Source organism: Aspergillus wentii (assembly GCF_001890725.1).
Source record: "Aspergillus wentii DTO 134E9 unplaced genomic scaffold ASPWEscaffold_1, whole genome shotgun sequence".
Lineage (NCBI taxonomy): Eukaryota > Fungi > Ascomycota > Eurotiomycetes > Eurotiales > Aspergillaceae > Aspergillus > Aspergillus wentii.
Window position 1 is genome coordinate 3001515 of NW_024467832.1, and position 23032 is coordinate 3024546.

At 49.5% G+C, this 23032-nt stretch overlaps 6 protein-coding genes across 6 annotated transcripts; 3 read left to right on the plus strand and 3 right to left on the minus strand.

Annotated features, from left to right (window-relative positions):
* Window positions 1–226: 226 nt before the first annotated feature.
* On the plus strand, window positions 227–12850 carry ASPWEDRAFT_178936 (uncharacterized protein). Its single transcript, XM_040831778.1, has 2 exons — window positions 227–5409; window positions 5468–12850. The coding sequence occupies exons 1-2, from the start codon at window positions 289–291 to the stop codon at window positions 12749–12751; spliced, it is 12405 nt and encodes a 4134-aa protein (XP_040694849.1). The 5' UTR covers window positions 227–288; the 3' UTR covers window positions 12752–12850.
* Window positions 12851–13003: 153 nt separating this feature from the next.
* Window positions 13004–15066, plus strand: ASPWEDRAFT_146499 (acyl--CoA ligase). The gene is made up of 4 exons (XM_040829504.1): window positions 13004–13692; window positions 13745–13781; window positions 13839–14710; window positions 14766–15066. The coding sequence occupies exons 1-4, from the start codon at window positions 13159–13161 to the stop codon at window positions 14859–14861; spliced, it is 1539 nt and encodes a 512-aa protein (XP_040694850.1). The 5' UTR covers window positions 13004–13158; the 3' UTR covers window positions 14862–15066.
* Window positions 14930–15475, minus strand: ASPWEDRAFT_47814 (uncharacterized protein; the record flags this gene model as incomplete). The annotated part of the gene is made up of 4 exons (XM_040837013.1): window positions 14930–14959; window positions 15020–15183; window positions 15263–15318; window positions 15390–15475. 4 exons carry the CDS (start codon window positions 15473–15475, stop codon window positions 14930–14932), a joined length of 336 nt encoding a protein of 111 aa, XP_040694851.1.
* A 1162-nt stretch (window positions 15476–16637) lies between these two features.
* ASPWEDRAFT_23285 (ANP1/MMN9/VAN1 family protein) lies at window positions 16638–18034 on the minus strand (the record flags this gene model as incomplete). The annotated part of the gene is made up of 4 exons (XM_040832458.1): window positions 16638–17020; window positions 17068–17130; window positions 17165–17796; window positions 17862–18034. The coding sequence occupies 4 exons, from the start codon at window positions 18032–18034 to the stop codon at window positions 16638–16640; spliced, it is 1251 nt and encodes a 416-aa protein (XP_040694852.1).
* A 1766-nt stretch (window positions 18035–19800) lies between these two features.
* ASPWEDRAFT_167209 (putative HLH DNA binding domain protein) lies at window positions 19801–21003 on the minus strand (the record flags this gene model as incomplete). The annotated part of the gene is made up of 2 exons (XM_040830122.1): window positions 19801–20896; window positions 20945–21003. The coding sequence occupies 2 exons, from the start codon at window positions 21001–21003 to the stop codon at window positions 19801–19803; spliced, it is 1155 nt and encodes a 384-aa protein (XP_040694853.1).
* An 88-nt stretch (window positions 21004–21091) lies between these two features.
* Window positions 21092–22079, plus strand: ASPWEDRAFT_249851 (uncharacterized protein). The gene has a single exon (XM_040832682.1). The coding sequence runs from the start codon at window positions 21290–21292 to the stop codon at window positions 21791–21793; it is 504 nt and encodes a 167-aa protein (XP_040694854.1). The 5' UTR covers window positions 21092–21289; the 3' UTR covers window positions 21794–22079.
* The last annotated feature ends 953 nt before the right edge of the window (window positions 22080–23032 follow it).

Sequence of the window (23032 nt, forward strand, 5' to 3'; positions counted from 1 at the left end):
ACACCGCTAGGCTTATTCCTCATAAGGTTAGCCACTTGGCATAGGTTTACAAGTATATACATCTAGTTGCAACTGAACCGAAGAAAGCAGCTAAACACACTGTTGGATGGCATGATATGCCGATGAAACAATTGTATTGATGGAAGGAAACCCTGGAAGTATACAGAACAAGTCAATTGCGTATTTTTATAGTTATCATATAAGATATAATGGATTGTCTTCTCTTCATATAGAGCCTTTCTTGAAAGCCATTTCAGCAAGGGGTCAAGAAATTATATTCACTCAATCATGATTATCCTACCGCCCAAGCCTGCCCTTGCCGGCCAAACATCCCATGAAGACGACATTCTCTCTGGAAACCCATCGACCAAATACTCTGATGCTTATCCTCGCATCTCATCTCCAGACCACACTTTTACCACCACTAAAACCCACAAACATGAAAAAAGGCCATTCAACTTTGATATTTCTATCCCAGAACTTGACTTTGGGGTTTCAGCAACGGCCAAAGCATGTGCGGCTTGGGCTGTTCTACTTGCCTCGCATGGATGCATGGCCAAACTGAATCTGTTTGCCCAGGGATCAGGTGATTTCATCGCCCACCTTGACATTTTTGTCCAGTGGACCTCGCACGTCAGCGACTTCACCCGCCAGGTCGAGGCCAAACTGGAAGACTCTCTCCTAGACGCGGCTGACACGATCTACTCCGACGAAACGAGCACCTCCAGCGAGGAACGAGAGTACGATCTGGCTTTTCTCATTGCCTTTTCCCGAAGCCCGCCTGGATTTGGAGAGCTTCTTCTCGAGTGTCGCGCACAAGATGGCAGGATCCGTGCTAGGGTTGTTAGCCACGACCGCCCCTCGGACAAGGCGTTGTCAACACACCTCCTCAGGCAATATGAATATATCGCCCGTGAGATTTGTTTGTCAGAAAACACTGAAAAGCCGCTGGTTGACTTGAAAGCCATTTCAGTTCAAGACCTCAAGCAAATCTGGACTTGGAATGCCCGTGTCCCCCAGAGCGTCAATGTCTGCATCCACGAAGCATTCATGGAAAGAGCACGGCAGCATCCCGACCTTTTGGCTGTTTCAGCACATGATGGCCAACTGACATATCGCGAGTTGGATGATCTCTCAACCCGCCTTGCCAATGTTCTCATCATCCAAGGTGTCCAGCCTCAAAGCATCATACTGATCTTGATTGAGAAATCAATGTGGGTTCCTGTTGCGCAGATGGCTGTCATGAAATGTGGGTGCGTCTCGACGGTGCTCGATGCTTCGCTCCCAATACAGCGACAGAAGTCTATTGCCGAGCTGGTCCAGGCCTCTACCATTCTGACCTCCCCAGAGTGTGAAGAACAAGCCAAAGAATTAGGCCTCGAATGTGTCCCATTTGTCCTGAACAACTTCTCCAGTCAGCACTGGCCCAACGCCCGGCCAGATTCCCTCCCTAAAGTCAGCCCCTCGGCCTGGATGTACATTGTGTTCACATCAGGAAGCACGGGTACTCCCAAAGGAGCTATAATCAGTCATGCAAACTACGCCAGTGCTGTTGCCACCCAGCAAAAGGGCCTTGACTTCAGAGAATTCGACCGAGTCTTTGATTTTGCGTCTTATGCTTTTGACGCTGCTTGGTGTAACGTGATTCATGCTTTGATGGTTGGAGGCTGTCTTTGCATTCCTTCCGACGAGGAACGAAAGGGAGACCTTGCCGGAGCGCTCCGTAAGTACCAGGTCAACTATGCCGTCCTTACCCCCTCGGTGGCTTGGTTTCGCGCTTCTGAGCTCCCTGCCAGTCTTCGGACAATTCACTTTGGAGGAGAACCACTTAAAGCTGCCCTTGTTAAGGAATTGTCTACCCGCTCAACGGTCATTAATGCCTATGGCCCTGCCGAGTGCTCAACCGTTAGCACGGCAATTGTGGCGGACCCTAATGACAGCAATGACCCAACAATCGGCACTGGCCTTGGTACCTGCACATGGATTGCCAAGTTAGATGGCACAGATCTTGTGCCCGTTGGAGAGATTGGAGAGCTGTGGCTTGAAGGTCCCATCATCGGCCAAGGATATCTGGGTAACACCGAGAAGACTACCACGGCCTTTGTCGATACTCCACCATGGCTTCTCCGTGGCTGCCCCAGCCTCTCTGGTATCACAGGCCACACTGGTCGCCAGGGACGTCTTTACCGCACTGGTGACCTTGTCCGTTACAGACCAGATGGTAATATAGAGTTTGTGGGCCGCAAAGATTCTCAAGTCAAGATCCGTGGCCAGCGTGTTGAGCTTGGAGAGATCGAGTACAACCTCGAGCGCGCTTTAACGAATGAAGCTAGGGCCGATAATGTGCAAATCATCGCTGAGGTTATCAAGCCGGATGGCAGCGACGTGCCAACACTAGTCTCTTTTCTTTTCATGGCGGTCAGCTCAGGAGTGTCGCCGGTAAATGCAAAGCCTATCCTCCACCGAGCTCTAGAGGGTATTGAAGACCGACTAGTCAAGTTCGTACCACCATACATGGTCCCATCAGCCTTTCTTCCTGTTGAGGAGGTGCCAATGACACCCACAGGAAAGGTGGATCGTCGACGCCTTCGTGAAGATGGCAAGAAAATGTACTGGCACCAGCTCAACGCTCAATCACTGCCAGAGCAGGAAGGAGATGAGTCTGAACTCGAAGCAAAAATTCACAAAGTGTGGAGCGAGGTCTTGAATCTTCCCCTTAGTAAAATCGGGCTGGATTCTAAATTCACGCGTCTTGGTGGCGACTCCATTACTGCCATGCAAACCGTTTCGCGCTGCCGTTCCCAGAACATTTCCATCAAAGTTGCCGATATTCTGAAGCTGCAGACTATCCGACAGGTGGCTCAATCTAGCAAGCCCGTCCAGGAGAAGGTGAAATGGCACAGCATACAAGCGAATGAATACAACGCCTGGCCTTTGACACCGATCCAACAGATCTTCTTTGACAATAATCCTCAGGGCATGAACCATTATACCCTCAGCTATATCGTCAAGTTAGCAAGGCATACATCTCATCAGGAGCTCCTTGCAGCGCTAATAGCTATCACGGCTCGTCATAGTATGCTTCGTGCCCGCTTCCGCAGGCATATGGGCGAATCAATTTGGGAGCAGTATATTGCGCCAGTAGGATCCAGCTCCTTCTTTCTCAAACAGCATGACTTCTTGGATCGCTCAACTATGCAACTGGTGGTTGACGAGCGACAAGCGGGTATGGACCTCATCAATGGTCCTGTCTTTGCTGTAGACGTTTTCAACAGCCCTAATGAGGACCAGACGCTTCTCATGAGTGCGCACCATGTCGTGATGGACCTCGTTTCCTGGCGTATCGTTTGGCATGAGTTGAGTCAGTATTTATCGGGGTCCACGCAACTACCACCACTTGAACTCTCCTTTCAAGAATGGTGCTACTTGCAGCGCGAGGAAGGCGAGAAGCTCGATCCAGCGACTGTTCTACCTTTTGACATTACTCCGCCAAATTTCGAGTACTGGGGCGTGATGCCTGGTGAGGTGTTTTTTAGAGACTCGATACTGAATTTATCATTTGTCGACACCGAGGCAACCGCGCTGCTTCTGGGCGCAAGTAATGACAGTCTCCGAACCGAGATCTTAGATATCCTCGTGGGGACGCTGATTTTCTGCTTTGCTCAAGTATTCCCTGATCGAAGCCCGCCTCCTGTGTTCCTCGAAAGTCATGGTCGTGAGCCTGTAGCTGGCATGGATGATTTTGACTTGTCGGAAGTCATCGGCTGGTTTACTTCCATTTACCCTATTGAGCTTGGTGGCAGGTCCGATGACTCTATCTTTGACCTGATAAAGTTTGCTAAAGATATCCGGAGGCAAGTGCCCGGTCGAGGTAGGCCTTATTTTGCCTCTCGCTTCTATAGTGCAGCTGGAAGGAAGGCTTTTGAATCACACAAGAATGTCGAGTTGATTTTTAATTATCGAGGTTCGTTCCAACAGCTCGAGGACGCCAATTCTATGTTCAAGCTTGAAGACAGGAAGGATCGCGATGTTTTCATTCCTGGCGACGGACCTGATTACCAGCGGCCATCTCTAGTCGATATGAACCTTGTCGTCCAGGAAGGGAAGTTGCAGATCTGGACAAGATCTCACAGGCATATGCGAAATCATGAAGCAGTCTCCCGTTGGGTGGACCTTTACGCAAAGACTCTCAGCAGCGTTGCGCATCAGCTTGCCAGCATGGCAACCCGCTTTACGCTCGCTGACTTTCCGCTGCTTGATATTTCGTATACTGGCCTGGAGACACTCGTGATGGAGCAGTTGGCGAGCGAGAGTATTAAAGAGACCGACGTACTGGACGTCTATCCTTGCACACCCATGCAAGAGGGTATCCTTATCAGTTCTAACATTGGCACGGCCTCCTACCATACCGCTTGTATCTGGCAGGCAATCTCGACCGGCTCGACAGTCTGTGTCTCTCGTCTGTCAAAAGCATGGGAAACCGTCTCGCGCAGGCATCCGGTTTTCTCTACCGTCTTCTCAACCAATCCCGACACTGGCCGTTTTGTCCAGGTCGTGCTGAACAGTCCCAATAAGGCTTTCATCTACCAGGCTACGGATTCTGAGACTACCGTTGAGCACCTACAGCGGATGGGAGGCTTCAAGGGCCTACCTTTGCAGCCGCAATGCTTCTTTACAATCTGCACTGGTCAAAAAGGTGAAGTTGCATGTCGGCTTGACATAACACACGCGCTCATGGATGCCTTGTCCTTGCCTGTGATAGTACGAGATCTTGAGAGGGCTTACTCCGGACAATTCCTGTCATTGTGCACACCTTTGCGCGACTATATCGAGCATATTCAATGCACGCCAGCTTCGAATCGATTGTCTTACTGGAGTAAATACCTTACTGGCGTAAAGGCTTGTGATATGCCAGGAGATGTGGCATTGGGTCGTTCAAAGTCTCAGCGCAACAGTCTGTATGGGTGGATAACCCTCCCCACTGCCATCACGACACCTATTGCTAGGATATGCCGTGAGAATGGATTGACTCGGTCAGCATTCCTTCACCTTGCCTGGTCCCTCGTACTTTCTCATTTTACAGGAATGCGGAAAGTCTGCTTCGGCTATCTTTCGTCTGGTCGTGACTCTCCGATCGATGGGATTGAGAATATCGTTGGGCCCTTGATCAATATGCTGATTGCACGGGTTGACTTGGGTCAGCCTTTGCTCAATGTGATGAGCACCATCAACAAGTACAACATCGAACATCTAGAAAACCAGCACGTTTCACTCGCAGAAGTTCAACATGAGGTATTCGTAAATCAGCTCTTTAACACAAACATCACGGTTCGCGAAGCTCGTGAAGGGCCTGGATCTGTTGATGGAAACATGAAACTTGTGGAAATATCAGAGGAGGATCACCATGAGGTCAGTTATCCCTATATAGCATACTATTGATCAATTCTCTATTTCTGACTGGGTACAGTACGACATCGTCTTGGCTGCCACTCTCAATAAGGACGACACCGAAGTTGGTATCCAATATCGAACAGACTTTGCAAGTTTGGCCAATGCCCAGGAAATTCGAATCGCCTTACAAAGTGCCATCAAATTTCTCGGCTCAATTGCGCAACAGGATGCATCAGGCGTGACATCTTGCGTCAAGATCAGCGACTCACTCTATGATTCTTACTTCCACCATACGGTTGGCACCGACGACTCATCTGCTCTCGAGCAATGGGAATCCCATTTTAAGGGAATTGACGCCGGCTGCCACTTCCCTTCTCTACCCAATGCCTCTCACAGGCCAAGCGCCAATGCCTCGACTTCTTATACGATTGAGAACCCGCAATGGCAAAGCGACCGTAATGTGACTACGCAAATTTTCGCCGCATGGGCCCTTCTGCAAGCGTCCTATGGAGGTTCCGCTGACATCTCAATTGGAACAGGCTCATTGGGTGCCGAATATGGAGCGACAAGCAATGCAATGCCAATTCCAATGCGGATAAATGTAAATCTCAACCAGGGAGTTTCCTCGTGCATTGATTCGGTGCAGTCGACAATTACGACTTGGTCGAAGTTGCCACAGTTGGCTATACACAGACTGCGCAGTCTCAACACAGATTCGGCTCTTGCCTGTGACTTTCAGACCGTACTGAGTATCGAGAGAGCTTCAACTTATGACAAAACACAAATTACTAAGACTGAATCTAATGTGACTCGAGCTCTTTCCGTGCACTTTACTATCGTTGCTTCTGGTGTTCGACTGGCTGCGAAGTTTGACAAGCATATTATCAGTACCGAGCAAGTGACTAGGCTCTTCGCCCAGTTTGAAACAGTTCTACGCCAAGTTAGCTCGCCAATCAATTCCTCTTCAAGCTTGACCGATATCGATACCATCAGCAATGACGAACTCCGAACTGTTTCTGCTTGGAATAACACATCTTATGAGAATGTGCAGGGTCTTGTCCACGAGCTCATTTCTCGAACAGTCCAAGCAATGCCAGACTCCCCTGCCATCTCCTCTTGGGATGGAGAGCTTACTTACCGTCAGCTTGATCGGCTCTCAACTCGTCTAGCCCACCAGTTAGTTCAACTTGGCGTTAGACCTGGAGTCATTGTGCCTCTTTACTTTGAAAAGTCCATGTGGATGCCGGTTTCCGTGGTAGCTGTAATGAAGGCTGGCGGGGCAGGCGTGATGATTGACTGCACACAGCCTATCGAGCGAGCTTCTGGCATTTTTAGCCAGGTAAATGCAAAACTTGTTCTCACATCGGAAAGTAACATCGAGCGAGCTACGCAATTTGAAGGGCTGCAACTCCTGGTCGTTAATAAAGCTTCTATAGACACCTTTCCAAATCCAGATATAGAACTTTCTCTACTGGAGCGAGTCCAACCTTCGAACCTGGTCTACGTTTCCTTTACATCAGGAAGTACGGGCAAGCCGAAGGGTGCTATGATCACGCATTCCTGCTTTGCATCCGCTATCCAGCACCAACAAAAAGCTCATGGATTTAGGGCAGGTCAAAGAGTCTATGATTTTGCCTCCTACGCATTCGATGTCAGCTGGTCAAACTTGCTGCACTCACTCACATCTGGCAGCTGCTTGTGCATTCCATCAGAGCATCAAAGAAAGAACTCCCTTTCTGATTCCATCAGAGACAGTAAAGCTACTTTGATAAACGCAACACCCACCATTCTGCGTCATCTCAGCCCCAAAGAACTCCCAGATTTGGAACAAGTTTTGATGGGAGGAGAAGCCTGGTCTGAGGCCGATTTTGGTGACTGGATCGACAACAAGAAGCTGATGAACAGCTATGGTCCAGGTGAATCTACCGTAAAGGCCTGCATCATTCGCGCTGTCCGAGGCATGGTTCCCAATACCATTGGTACCGGGATAGGTCTAACCACCTGGATCGTGAGAGTCGATGGCTCCGACAGACTTGCACCATTGGGTTCCGTTGGCGAGCTTTGGCTCGAAGGTCCCCAATTAGCGCATGGTTATATAGGAGACGAGTCAAAGACCGCTGCTTCATTTGTGACAAGGCCTAAGTGGACGCAGGACAATGGTCAGCCATGCCGTTTCTACCGTACTGGAGATCTAGTTCGCTACGAGCCAGATGGTACACTGGTTTTCGTTGGTCGAAAAGACTCTCAAGTTAAGATCCGTGGCCAACGTACAGAACTTGGAGAAATCGAGCACAGTATTCAAAAAGCCCTTCTTGTTGGCGATCTTCGGGCTCAGATCATTGCCGATGTCTTCAAACCCCACAATAGCGATAACCCGATTCTCGTTGCATTCTTGAAAGCCGAGGAAACTGAATCCTGGCACAAGCTTGCCGGCCTGGACGAGCGACTCGCAAAACTTGTACCCGAATACATGATCCCTACCGCTTATATTACCTTACAGGATTTTCCTATGACTGCTACAGGCAAGATTCACCGCAGGTCTCTGCGTGAGACCTACGCGAAAAAGACACTTGAGCAACTTGTTGCACTAGATGCATTTCGCGTGTCTGGCCATCGTGCCCCGAGCACTGCATCCGAGAAGCTCCTTCAGGATCTTTGGGCTGAGATTCTTAGTATTGGTCTGGCAACTATCTCGGCTGACGAAAGCTTCCTCCGGATTGGGGGTGATTCTCTTGGAGCAATGCGGCTTGTCAGTGCTGCACGAAAACGAGGCCTTGTACTCAGTGTCGCTGATATCTTCAAGCAGCCGAAGCTTAGCGCTCTTGCAAAGATAATTGAAGTGCAAAAACCGTCATTGCAGCTGAATTGTTCTAGCTTTGAGGCTTTCTCACTACTTGACGGGAAGACCTCACAAGAAGAAGTAAAAAGTCAAGTCGCACGCCTCTGCGGTCTTGACTCCGCTGCGGTCGAAGACGTTTTCCCTTGCACACCTTTACAGGCTGGGCTACTGGCTGAGACTGTCCGACGCCCAGGTGATAATGTATTGACTGAGACATGGGAACTTAAAAAGGAAATCGACATTTCCCGTCTTCGTGCCGCATGGCAGAAGGTTGTCAGAGCAAACCCTATTCTACGAACCAGGATTGTTGATATCGGTCAGCACGGCCTTGTCCAGGTCATTGTTCGCTGTGAAAAATGTGAGATTGAAGGTATATCAGCGCCAGAATTTGGTCTTGGTACGCCTTTGGTATTCTATGAGATTTCAAAGTCTTGCTTTTCATGGAGAATTCACCACGCTCTCTATGATGGGTGGTCCATGCCCCTCATTTTCGGCTCCTTAGTCAAGAGCTACCAAGCAGAAACAATCCAGGAAGCTCCCCCTTTTCAGGCATTTATAAAGCATGTCAAAACTCGCAGTCATACAGAAGCAGAGGAGTTCTGGAGGAATGAATTCCGCGATTTTGACGCACAAAAATTCCCCGTCCTTCCCTCAAAGACCTATAAGCCAAGATGCGATGCACGCTTGAAGCTTGAGATCAAGGATATTGCTTTGGATGGTGATTACACGGCATCAACGAAGATTCGACTTGCCTGGGCCATCCTACTGTCGACAATCACGAACTCCACAGACGCCTCGTTCGGTGCAACCGTGTCCGGTAGACAAGCAAATGTACCTGGTATTGAGGATATGACTGGGCCTACCATTGCCACAGTACCGTTGCGATTGGCAATTGATCGTTCAAAGACCGTAAAAGACTTACTTCAGCAAGTTCAATTACAAGCCGCAGAAATGATGCCATTTGAACAAGTTGGTATCCAGCAGATACGGCGTGTCAGCGAGGATTGTAACCTTGGATGCCAGTTCCAATCGCACATGGCTATTCAGACTGGAGGCAAATACAACACAAAGGATGCTCTGTTCAAGTCTGCTTCTTTGCCAACTGAAACTGCCGATGCCGACCCTTTCAAACTCTATGCTATCTGCTTGGACTTCGTCCTTCAGCCAAACAGCATTTGTCTCCGCGCCAGTTACGACTCTACTGTCGTGCCTCCAACTCAGTTCCGCCGTCTTGCAGACAGATTCGAAAACATATTGAGGCAGATTTGTTTGCCTGAAGTTCAGGCCAAGTCACTTTCTCTGCTCAATACCAGCAGCTTGAGAGATCTTGAACAAATCAGGAGCTGGAACGATACTATTCTAGAAAGGTCCGACCAAACTATCCACGAGATTTTTGGACAAGTTGCCGCGAAGCAGCCCGGGGCTCCAGCAGTCTGCTCATGGGATGGCGATTTCACCTATGGCCAGTTGGATGAGATATCAACACGAATTGCCCACGAACTTCTCCGAAATGGGCTTCCGCAAAGTGGCCAACGCATTGTACCTTTGTTCTTTGAAAAGTCGAAATGGACATCGGTCTGCCAAATGGCAGTCATGAAAGCCAACGGTACTTCGGTGGCGCTCGATGCTACATTGCCCACTGGCCGTCTGCAGATGGTCATGAACCTTGCCAAACCCCAAATCGTACTCACATCTGCTGCGCAGGTATCTCGAGCACGAGAGTTGGCACCTTCAACTGCGCGGATCATAGTCGTGAGTGACACGCAGGTGCCTACTTTCAGCCTCTCTGGAGATCTGTGCCTGCCAGCTGTGAACCCAGATACTTGGCTCTATGTGGTCTTCACTTCCGGATCGACCGGCATTCCCAAAGGTGCAATAATCAACCACTCGAATTTCACCAGTGCCCTTAAGTATGGTCAGACGACGCTAAAGTTCGGTCCTCATACTCGCACATACGACTTTGTGTCTTATGCCTTTGACGTATCCTGGCTCAATGTGCTGTATACTCTTTGCGCTGGTGGGTGTCTCTGCGTTCCTTCTCATTATGAGATCCAAAATGAGCCCAAGGAGGCTATTTCCCGCAGAAATGCAAACACCGCATTCATCACCCCTACAGTTGGTAAATTGCTGCATGGAACAGAACTCAAAGTTATCAACTACGGTGGTGAAAACTTACCGCGTGACGAAATTAACTATTGGAGGGACCGGGCTCATATTATCCACTCGTATGGTCCATCTGAATGCACGCCGATTTCGATTTCCCACAATCTGGATCCCACACGCAGCCGTGTGATCATTGGCAAGGGTCTCGGAGTACGAACATGGGTCGTTGAGCCAGAGTACGGCAATTCTTTGGCAGCCGTGGGCGACATTGGCGAGCTTTGGCTTGAAGGACCTCTTGTTGGTCAAGGTTATCTTAACGATCCAGATAAAACAGAGACATCATTCCCAACGAATCCTGAATGGCTCATGCAGGGCGGTTCTGACTTTGCTGATCACTGTGGGCGTATGTATCGAACAGGTGACCTGGTCCGATACGAAGAAGATGGCAACCTGGAGTTCATTGGGCGCAAGGACGCGCAGATCAAGATTCGCGGACAGCGCGTGGAGCTTGAGGAAATAGGGCACCATGTCCTTGATGCTATCGGTGAGGCTACAGCATCCCAGGTCGTTGTGGATATCATCAAACTAGCCGACTCCAATGAATCTGTCCTAGTCGCCTTCGTTGAGCTCTCGCAAGAGAGAATTATTCCTGGCACACCAAAAGCGCAATCTTACGCACAGGAACTTGCTGCTTCCACCAAAGATCGCTTGTCAGCAACAGTACCAAGTTATATGATCCCGAATGCATATATGATTGTGGACAGTATTCCAAATACGGCATCTGGAAAGATTGACCGTGGTAAGCTGCGCAAAGCTGCGTTGTCAATGCAAAAGGAGGATCTCCTCCAAGCAGATAGCATTGAAAGACGTGCTCCAGAAACATCGGAGGAGGTGAAGCTCCATGCTCTTGTTGCACAAGTGCTTTCTTGGGATGAGCAATCTTTTGGAATGGACAACAACTTTATTCAGCTTGGGGGCGATTCTATCAGCGCCATGAGGCTGGCTTCACTCGCCCGCGACAAATCAATCTTCCTGACAGTCGCGGATATCCTTACCAAAGACCGGATCGCTGATCTTCTCGAGACAGATCAGGAGACAGAGCTCGAGAAGGAAAGCGAACAGGCGCGCTTCGCCTTGTTAGATACCACAGACCCGAGTGCTTTTGTCGAGGAAGTAGTGATGTCACAAGTTCAATCTGGTCATGGTAAGCTTATCGATGTTCTACCGACGACAGACATGCAATCGACGTATCTCAGAGACAACCTTCATGGGCCCCGGCGATCCTGGTTCTACAGCTACATTGACTTTGCCGAAATTCTGGATGAGAATCGTCTAATCCAAAGTTGTGAGCAATTGGTTGAGCACTGCGACATCTACAGGACAGCTTTTGTTCGGTGCGGTGATTCCTTCTTCCAGGCTGTCTTTGACTCCTGGAGGCCCAACATCGATGTTATTGACGGCGTTGAATCCGTTGAAGATGCATTCGACCAGCTTGTAGGAGAAGAGGTGAAGATGCCAGCTTCCCTGGGAGCTCCTTTGGTACAGTTCAAGCTCATTCGTGAGCAAAGTGCAAAGGCAAAACTCGTCTTCAGCATGTCGCATGCAATCTACGACGCGATTAGCTTCGGTCAGACTCTCCAGGCTTTGGCTGATATCTATCATGGCACGACTCCGGACATCAAAGACTTTAGGCGCTACGTTGGCCACATTCAATTGCATAAGACGGACAGTTACTCGTACTGGCGCAAGACACTCCAGGACTCCTCGATGACCGTGCTACCATGCAATTCGACGGTATCTGCACAGGACGGCCCGCCCACTGTGCTTGTACGCTCTGTCCCTATGCCTAAACCACCTTTTGGCATTACGCAGGCTTCTCTCTTCACCTTGGCCTGCGCCTCCACCCTCAGCCGCCTTACCGGTTCCTTGGACGTTACCTTGGGCCGTGTTGTCTCCGGCCGTGCCACCGTTCCGGCTTCTCTACAGAACGTCGTCGGTCCTTGCTTAAATCGCCTGCCTGTCCGCGTACAATTCACTCCCGGTCAGACCAAGACAGAGCAGCTCGCGGTCCTTCAAAAGCAGCAGACAGAGAGTCTCGCGCACGAAACGACGGGTCTGTCGGACATTTCCAAGCACTGTACAGACTGGTCGTTGGACACAAAGGACTTTGGCTGCTGGATACAGTATCAGAACGTTGATGAGGAGCCCGTACTGGGTCTGCCTGGTGCTCTGGGCGGCCTCGGCAATAAGAGGATGTGGGATATCCCGGTTGCTGCCGACTTTTTGGAAATTTTTGCGATTCCGAGTGGTCACGGTATGCTTACGGTGAGGATTATTGCAGGAACTGGTTATGCAGATCGTGTAAAGGCCGAGTTGCTTGAGGGAGTTTGTGCGGAGTTGGCCGATATATTTGATTGAGTTGTCAGCTAGGGTTGTCATTTTGCTTTATTATTCAAACTTCAATATATATATATAGTTATATATATCCGTTTAATGATATTTAAGAATTATGCCTACACAACTTGCGGTTAAATCTGTAGTGCTGAAGATATAGCTGCCTCAGGCAGAGCGGCAGTCGGCAATGCGTGAGGAGAAACAAAGACGCAATGCGGAGAAACGAACGAAAACGAAACTCTGCGTTCATCCATGATGTAGGAGAGATTTTCGGGCTGGGGCTGTGTTTTTTGGGTTTTTTGTCTGTATTTTCATCCTGATTTTATTTTAATTCCATCTTAAATCCATCTCAATTCTATTCATCTGAGCATTCTTCTTCATAGTTGAACAACTACTAGTATAACCGTCCTACATATTGCTACTCCACCACCATGGCCACCCTTGTCCGGTCTTTCTCGCCCGAAAGCCCCGACGTTGCAGTCGTCATCCCCCAGAAACCCCATCCCCTAACGGTCTCCTACCAACAGCTGCATTCCCATGTTGCCAATTTCCAAGCCAAGCTAGCTAAGCTGGGGGTAGGCCATGGGGCAGCCGTCTCACTGGCGCTGGTTAATTCGCATGAATTCATCGTCTCGTTCCTGGCTGCATCTAGCCAGCGCGCTATTGCCGCTCCGCTGAACTCGGCGTATAAGCAGGACGAGTTTGAGTTTTATATTGACGACCTCAGCTCGACGGTTGTTTTGATTGCCAGAGGTGAGTTTGTCAAGGATGGCCCGGCTGTTAGGGCTGCGAGGAAGTATCAGGCTGCAATTGCGGAGTGTTATTGGGATGGAAGGGAGGTTGTGCTGGATGTCAAGGAGAGTGGGAAGCTGGCTGGACATGCAGGGAATCGGGTTGAAGAAGCTCAACCGGATGATATTGCTCTTGTTCTGCACACGAGTGGAACGACGGGCAGGCCCAAAGCTGTAAGATGCGATGCAGCAAATCCGATGAAGCAATATTGATGAAGTCGATCAGGTCCCTCTCACGCACAAGAATCTCACGACCAGCATGAGTAAGTATTCATAAAACCCACAGTCCCCACGATTGAATCATTCTAACGGCATCCCAGAAAACATCCAAGCAACCTACAATCTAACACCCCAAGATCGCACCCTGCTGGTAATGCCTCTCTTCCACGTCCACGGTCTCCTAGCTGCCTTCCTCGCTCCTCTCGCCTCAGGAGGCTCCGTAGTCGTGCCCTCCAAATTCTCCGCATCAGAATTCTGGTCCGACTTTGTCACCCACAAAGCAAACTGGTACACGGCTGTGCCGACAATCCATCAAATCCTGCTCAAGACGCCATTACCCAGTCCCGCCCCGCAAATCCGTTTCATCCGCTCGTGCTCGTCGCCTCTGTCGCCTCAGACCTTCCAGGATATGGAGAAGAAGTTCAACGCACCGGTCCTGGAGGCGTACGCGATGACTGAGGCCTCGCACCAGATGACCAGTAACCCTCTTCCTCCTGCGAAACGCCAACCGGGGAGCGTAGGCACCAGACAGGGCGTGGAGATCAAGATCCTCGACCAGTCAGGCAAGGAAGTCCCCCCAGGAAGCGAGGCGGAGATTTGCGTGCGAGGAGAAAACGTAACAAAGGGTTACTTGAACAACCCATCCGCCAACAAATCGTCCTTCACCCAGGACGGATTCTTCCGCACGGGAGATCAGGGTAAATTGGACGCAAACGGCTACGTGATTATCACGGGACGAATCAAGGAACTCATCAACAAGGGCGGAGAAAAGATCAGTCCTATCGAGCTGGATAATACTCTCCTTCATCATCCCAAGGTTGCGGAAGCGGTTTGCTTTGCAATTCCGGATCCAGGCCATTACGGCGAGGACATTGGGGCTGCGGTGGTTTTGAAAGGCAACAACGCAGTCACAGAAGACGAGCTAAAGGCGTGGGTGGGAGAAAAGCTGGCCAAATTCAAGATTCCAAAACAGGTGAGCTACTAACTTACTGATGTTTGTTTGAGATCGGGCTGACACTGGATGACAGGTCTGGATAGTATCGCAAATCCCCAAAACGGCAACAGGCAAGATCCAACGCCGTAGAGTGGCAGAGTCGATGCTTACAGCCAAGGCGAAGCTTTAATCTGATTCATTCTGTATTTACTGTATAGCACTATACATGCAAATAACCCGTGTGATTTCCCTGACGACCTACAAAGCGGTTCTCACAGCGGATTTAAACTACAGCCGTTAGCTTGCTCTCAAAGAAACATCTAAAAGATGGAAGGGACAGGAAAATACCGGAATAATCTGCGCCCTCTCCAAATCCCACACTCCATTCTTAACGTAAACATCATTCTTCAAAATCTCCCACACCTGCTCCTCATTTTCCACCACGACGATGAGCATACTTCCATTGAAAGCGGGAGTTTCGCCTCCGGTGGGGTGGTGGTCGAATGTAGCTCCTTTATCATAACCATCGTCAGATAATTTCTTTCTTTCTTCTTTTCTCAAGTCAGTCGTAGGCAAGAGTCAGAAACTCACCACCAATAACAACAGATCCCTGCTCAACGAGCGGCTTGACATTCTCCAAATGAGCCCTATATATCATCAACATCGATCATCATTCATAATAAACAAATGAATAACATGAAATGGGAAAGAAACATACCCTCTAACCTCCAACCTCTTCTCCACAACACCCGGCTTATCGGGCAAAATACACAAAAACTCCTTCTTGGCGGGTGCGGAGGCCATATTGCGTTGGATCCGTAAAGGCTGCGTAGCGTTTATCTGAAATCGAAAGTGAGAGTAAGGTTGAGGTTGAAGTGCACACCGTGGAGTCGAGAAGTGGGATGTTTTTGGTGTTGACAGAGGCCGGAATCGGGGGAGATGGAGATATCTTTTGGCGGGGGTTGAGATTGCGGTGGTGCAGGTGGGGATTGTTGCGGGTGGGAAGGAGAGGGGGATTCTTTGCGTCTTCATTTTGTTGCTTTGGCTGTCTACTCTAGAACCTGTATCTCTGGATAAAATGAAGATGGAAGATAGTAGTTGAGGATAATTCAAAATAATCCAAAGTACAAAGTACAATTGACAAAGTTGATCAGGAATAGTTTGCGGTGGCTGGCTACTGCAAATTGGCAAATAGTCGCGTACCTTGCATGCTACACCTCATCTTCTCTTCTCTTCCGCTTCAAGAACTCTGGAATAATAGCAAAGGAGTAACTCTGATAATTTGTAATATGCATTAATCAATAAATGAGGACGATCAATAAAGCCCGACGATAGATTGTAAGCCTATATATGTACATGGGACGCCAAGCACCTGTGTCTTGTGTCATCTGTCCTTCTCCGTGTCTTCGACACTCCATTCCTGTCCTCTAAACTGTTCTTCAGATAGTCAATCTGTAGACAGCAGTTGACGGTGAAAGCACACTAGTAATTACCAAATAAAGTAAAGGAAACATGTCAAAAGACTGCTGGAAAAGAGTCGAAACTCCAGAAGGACAGAACACAAGCTCGTATATCAAGAGAAGAGGTCAATGAAACCATTCAACTCAATGAAGCTCCAAAACCGCTAGACAACAACGTTTTCCCCCGTAGCGCCAAGGAAAAGATAAAATGGAGAAAAGCAAATATAAACCTTACAACGCGACATGAAGAACTAATTACCGGAATCATTAGGTTTCCGTCTCAAACATCCTTCCAAGAAAAAGAGAAAGAAAAAGACAATGCAGCAAAACATGAATCAGAAGTGAAGACTCCATACATGGACCCAACAGCGTTAGGATCAGGCGTACGGAAGAAAGGGGTATTCAGTTAATAATGAATAATGGAAGGGCGATGATCCAAACGGTCGTTTGCTGAGCCGGATTGTGGGGGGATGACTGATGATCAAATCAAGTCAAGATGGACGGATCTAGTACGCTTTGCGATCCCCGAGGTTGCCAGGCTTCTCATCGGTGTCGATGTGCCACACAACGTAGTTGGGCAAGCCATACACTCCGTACTTGGCTCGCTTGGCCATACGAGCGAAACCCTCGGTTTCGGCCTGGTTCTCGAATGCGTAGGCGGGGAAGTTGATACCGGAGCGGTGAACATCGGCCTTGACGAGGATGTTGACACCACCGATTCCATCAAGCTCAATCTCCTCGTCCTTGTTCTTTCTCCAGTCACCCATGGAAACCATGTAGGTCCGGCCTGTGTCGTATTCCTTGTAACCTTCAGCGAGAACAGTGTCGGGGTCGAGGTTCTGGCGCAATCGACGGCCCTTGTCGGATTCGATCCACGAGTTGTAGTCGACTGCAGACGTTAGCGAGAATCAATTGAAGAAGAATGACAATACATACAGCGACCCTCAACATCAACACCATCCTTGTAGCGGTGGAACCAGATGTCTGCAACGATTAGCCCTGAAAATCATTTAATCCAGACAATTTAACATACTAGGAACAAGAACATCCTTGTCATGAGCCATAAAGTCCTCCAGAATAGTGTCGGGGCTGTCAAAGATGTCGATATCTCTCCAGTAAACCCACGAGTGTTCGGGCTTCATAGCCGAGTAGAGAAGGTAGTTGCGAGCTCTACCGATGGACTTGCGACGGGGGCCCTGGGCGGCAAATGAGTGGCGGTCCTCGACGTTCATTTCCACATCGGCACCAAAGTCCTTCTGGATGATTGTCGCACTGCGGAACGCAACCTTCTCCTCCACCTGGTCCTGAACACGCTTCAGCTCCGAGCTGAGAACGGCGAGCGTGTCATCCTTGCAGTCACCAACAAGGAAGGCCAAATCGATCAAGTCGTGGGGGTAAGTAATCTTGTAGAGAAGATCAAAGTATCTTTGGATAAAGGGCGCGGCATCTCTCATCGGGGTCAGAATGAGCACTCGCTCACCATTCGGAACAGCCTGGGGAGTCGACTTGATCGGGTTGAGATCGACAGTCGAGATGGAGGTAGAGTTGACCTCGTACGGCTCGTGGTGGTTGAAAACGACAGGAGTCTGAAGATGAGCATTCCATTCGACCATCTCATTAATGCTCATTTCCATTGGCGATTTCGATGAACCGTAGCAGTAGAAACTACACACACACAATCACAATCAGCACCCACCCAACCCACCCCAGGGAAAAAGGAGCAAGCCTACCTTTGCATCTGAGAAGCCGACGAGCTAACACCACGCCATAACAAAACCACCAACCCAGTCAAAGCAACCGACACCAAAAACCGAGTTCGAGTGAGCAGAACAAGCACCGCCCTCCATGGAGGCAATCTGGCCTTGGCCGACTTCCACGTTACACCACCCTTGGGAAGAAGCATCTTCGCGGTGGTGAAATAAACCGAACCTTTTTTTCAACAAAGGTTTTCCCGTAAATTAGGTGGAAAGGATTGTTCGAAATTCGGTTCCTTGACGCCCCTGAATCGGCACACGATAAATCCGGGGAGGAAGGGTGGGCTATCTGTTTGTTCTTCACCAGATAAACCCTTGTCGATTCGGGGACGGAAAGAAGAGGGAGAAGCGGAAGTTCGAAAAAGGAGTACGTATGTAGTACGGCCGTGTGCGGGTCCAGACCAAGACAGCGAGCGAGAGACGTTAAAAAAGGTGGTCGTCGACGATTCGAGCCCGATGAATGAGGAAACGTATCCGCTATGATCGACTAGGATGAAATCCGGGGCCGAAGAAAGACGATAGAAGTGTTTTTTTTTTGGTCGACGAAAATGCGATTAATTAGGGAGATCGCAGGGATCGGCCTACCGGAGGGAATCAAGCGAGTCGAGAGTAGACGATCGGTGGGTTGACAAACGAACGGACTGGGAGGGAGAGAAGAGGGGGGGATAGAAAGAGAAAAGAAGAAGGAAAGGAACAAACGATGAGGCTCGCGATCCCGAAGAGCCGTTGGCGATGCTGATCAGGGTGCGCTGCTGGGAGGAGAGTTCGTTAGGAGGAGATTTGACAGACGGAGACGAAGAGTCCAGACAGTCCGTTACGCGTATGTAATAATACGGGTCCCCGTTTCTTTTTATAGTGACGGGGTACCACCTCCAACCTTAAAACACGGTATTTCATTGTATGACGATGGTACTCCAGACAATGGGTTGTCGAGGATAGATTGGAATATCTATTATGCCTCTGGTATGATACTATCCTCCCTCCAGAACAAGATATCTTCTCTGTGCGTAGGAAAATGTCATCTGGGGATTCTGCAGGGGCCTCTTCACACTGTCAGAAGACCCTGTGCCGCGGTCGCTTGGCAATGAGTGCAATGAGAGATCGCCAATTAGCCAGCAAAGTCTTACACCTTCTTGCTATAGTTACGTAGTACTGGGGTTGAAAGAATCATCATATCATCGTCAATTATATTCATATATCCTATCTATATTCCTGATTCTCCGACAATGTCACCGCGAAAGCAATAAACAGGCAGCTTCGCTCTGTACGGGATAGATACAGCCCTGCGGCCAGCTGGGGCATCTTTGGAATAAACAGCCAGGTAGATATGAGCCTGGATAAAAAAGAGACAGATTGACAAAGGAAATGACCAAGGAAATCGAATATGAATAAATCACTCAAAAGACACCGAAAAAATCCGTATATGTTGAAAAGGGAAAAAACAGAGGAAATAAATGCAAACAGATCCCGCTCCGGAAATACACACCGCAACAAATAAAAGAGATATAACTGCACCACAATTATTGACAAAAGAAAAGTAAAAAAAAAAAAAAAAAAAATATGCAATAAAAAAAGGAAAATCAAACACAAGGAAATAATTGAGCTTTCAAACAAGAGCAACTTTTGGCTATGCAGTGGGTTTGTTTTTTGTGCAAGACCCGCCCATAGGCGAGTCGGGAGTCCAACACCGGGACTCCTCGAGACTGTGCAGGGGGATTTCTCATCTTGCGATGAAAAACAATAAGTATAATGTTACAATGCAGACGCTAATCCCAGAGATCAAAAAACACCAATTCAAAGTGGCTGGAAAAACAGACTCAAACGCCCAAACTTATGCTGCCGCGAGTGCAACCTCGATGATGATTGATCATAAATGCATCAAGGAAACCAAGGATTCAGGATCCTCACCCCCATTTCACGGTGAGGGGATCATCGATTCCCGCCGCGAATTGGGAACAGAGTACGATGGGAAGACAGGCGATGAGGGACCTGTCATGGGTGGCGTGCTGCTGAGAAACGAGTGGCCATAGGTCTGCGAGGTGCAGCTGGGCAGGCGATCCATGCGGGTAGATTCCGGGCTGTGAGTGTTGGCCAGGCTGTCGCAAACCACTCGCAAACCGGGAAGGCTCTTGGGCTCAGGAACGGGACCAACGGGTGGCGGGCTGTTGGTTTCGCTCTTGGGCGATCGGAACATGTGTTCGTATCCCCTCAGCTGAAACTCGAGTGTTCGGTTGCGCTCCTCCAATGTTTGGTTGTCGAGCTTCAGGCTCTTGATTTGTTGCTGAGCGGACTGGTTCTGCATCTGAAGGTTGCTTGCCATGTGCTGAAGCTGCAGAGAGCGAAGCTGAGGCTGTAACTTTTCGGGGAGCTGAGCTACCTGCTCATTGTCCGGGCTAGCCAAAGTGTTGATCACAAACTTCATAGTGTCAATAAGGTGAATAGCGCCCTGGACAATGTGCTCCTTGGATTGAGGCAGGCTCTTGGCCGGGTTCCATCCGGCGCACTCGAGGAAGTAGTCATGGATACGGCTGTCCAGCTCGCGGTGCAGCTGGCTGAGGTTCTTGCGGCGGTTACCTTCGGCGACACGGTGCTTCTCTCGCTGGTCATCGGGGTCACTGGAGATCATGCTGCCCTTGCGCTTGCGGCCGCACAGCTGCTGCAATGGGGGCTTGCGGTTGATGTTCCGGGGCTGGATCAGGGCCATAGCTTCTTCGAGGGACTTGTTCAAGGGCCACTCCGCGGCCTTTTGTGCGGCAAAACTCTCCTGCCATGAGCTGTCGGCGGAGTTGGCAGGAGAGGGAGGAGCAACAATGTGTTCAGATGAAGGCCAGGCAGCCTTGACGGGGAAGGCATCCTGGGAGCTGGGAGGACTGGGGGCAAAGATGTGGGCGTTGTTGAACGGGTTGAATGGACCCCGAGGACCAGGCTCGACACGGGGCAGAGGAGGTAGCCGACGGTCCTCGCCGAGATCAACTGAGCCGCCTCCTTGGGAAGCGAATTTGCGCATAGCACTGAGAAGTCAGTCTCTGTATATCTCTTAGGCTGATTAAAGAACTCACGGGGCAGAGCAGCGCCGGGAGTACTCATCAGCCATTGGGCCGAGGTCTTCGTACATCATTGTAGAAATATGCTTGTAGCTGTTGGAAGTATGTAGAAGTGTAAAGGATGTAATCGAGTGCAGGTACTTTGATCAATGTCTGTATGTAGGTATCCGTATGTGGGTGAATGTAGATAGATGACTTCAAGGATATATAAACAAATCCCAAACAAGATGATTCAGAGATAGCAGCAGATAGAAGACGATGACGCTCTTTTAAGACAAAAAAACGTCAACGAAGAAAGGGGGAGGAGGTAGGGGAGCAGTGTTCAAAGTACGATGGAAGAGGAAGAGAATCCACGAGGCGATGAAGAGTGAAGAGGGAAAGACACAATGGCATCTAGAGATACAACGCGAGCCGGATGCATGTTTTATATGTTTCGATGCAGAGAGCGAACGGAATCAAAAATGGACACAGCAAGAGAGAGAGGGGGGGGGCAGAGAGCAGATGGTGGTGGCGCTCAGACGTGCATCGAGTTCATCGATGGTGGTCGAATCTCTGCACGGAAGCCAAGGATGTATCACCGAAGGCCAGATCTGCGACACACCCTCAACAGGGAAGACGCATCTAGAGCACTACCCAGATAGTTTAGCTCGATATGACATACAGATCGATTGTGGGCGTGATAATTATTTGTTCTGGTGGTTCTTTTTGGGCTCTGCAGCAGCCCACATCATCCGCAGCATCCCTCCATCCCCTCCTCCTTCTCTCTTCCCCCATGATGGGCGGGGAAGCAGTGATGGGCTTCCGGCAGAGTTCGACGAAGAACCCACCCTTCCAACACTAGTGTTCGGGGAGAGAGAGCGCTGAATCTCTGTCACAAAATGCACAGACGTGAGGCGACGAGCGATCAACGAATCAACGTGCCATCAGGGCGATGGAGAGACTGACTCGATGGGGATTCAGGACCCTTGATTTGTCACCGCCGCTGTGGTTCTTCGATCTACATGTTAAAGATTCAGCCTCCCCTTGCATCTCCTCCATCAATAGTTCGTCCGGCCAATGATCATGATCCGTCAGACAATAATCTCATGAGGGCCCGCGTTCCCGAAAATAGCCTCGAAGCAAAACGTTCCCATCGTCTGGTAAGCGCGTCCTCCAAGTCCGGGGACCTGGCCCACGGCCCTTGGTGGCTGTTGCGGAACAATCCTCCCGGCGCTTGGGACGATCCGAATCATCGTCGTCTTGACCATCAAGAGGCCAGCCTGAGGGTATACAGAAGTTTCTGTTCCCCCCTCGGTATCCTTGGAGATAAATCGCCGCAGAAACTCAAATACGTCCCAGAACGATTTCAAGATACCCCCGATCTGATCAACTGTGACACGCCAGATGCAGGCCCAGTCGAAAACTAAACTATAGTACTGTGCAGCAAGAAATTGATCTAGAATTCTGCAGTGGCAGTTTTAGATGCAGCCGGTCCACTCCCTTCCCCAGTGGAGTGGCAAAAGTACGAAAAGGAAGGGCCAAAGAAGCAGCCGAGTGTCGACTCCATAATGGACGGGGAGTATACACATAAACATCCTGACGCACAGGCGGATCCATCTGGCCCCCCTCTGATGAAATGAAAGGAACCAAACGAAATAGCACGAAGCAAGGACCTATTTCCAAACAGAAAGGGAATCTGAGACAACCCCTGCGAGGAGGCAATTAACATCATCATTGGAGAACAATTGATGACAATAGTACGAAAGAGAGCAACAATAATAACAGCAATGATACAATTAACAACAATAGCAACAAGGAGACCCGAAAGGTGGCTGCCTCCAAGGCTGAAGCAATCAATAAGGGGGAATCAGAGCTCTGATCGCCGTAAGCCCGAGGAGGACCGTAGAACTGGGTCGAGCACCCGAAAGGGCCCAAGAACCAGGATCTGACGGCTGTCAGAGATCATTAGTTCTGGGTGTTTCTTTTCTTGTCTGATGGGTTGAAGCATTAACATGATCAATTCACCAAAGATTTGGAATACATAGGTTAATTTGGTGATATCGGATGACTTTGTTTGGACTCAAAGGGAGGAAACCGACCAAACCGGAAAACTCCGCGTCGAGA

Bases quoted from the DNA above. Each gene is read 5' to 3' on its own strand.
- ASPWEDRAFT_249851 (XM_040832682.1), top strand. From the start codon at position 21,290: ATGAAGAGTGAAGAGGGAAAGACACAATGGCATCTAGAGATACAACGC.
- ASPWEDRAFT_146499 (XM_040829504.1), top strand. From the start codon at position 13,159: ATGGCCACCCTTGTCCGGTCTTTCTCGCCCGAAAGCCCCGACGTTGCA. The intron at 13,693-13,744 runs GTAAGATGCGAT...GAAGTCGATCAG, and splicing joins CGACGGGCAGGCCCAAAGCT to GTCCCTCTCACGCACAAGAA. The intron at 13,782-13,838 runs GTAAGTATTCAT...ACGGCATCCCAG, and splicing joins GAATCTCACGACCAGCATGA to AAAACATCCAAGCAACCTAC.
- ASPWEDRAFT_178936 (XM_040831778.1), top strand. From the start codon at position 289: ATGATTATCCTACCGCCCAAGCCTGCCCTTGCCGGCCAAACATCCCAT. The intron at 5,410-5,467 runs GTCAGTTATCCC...GACTGGGTACAG, and splicing joins CAGAGGAGGATCACCATGAG to TACGACATCGTCTTGGCTGC.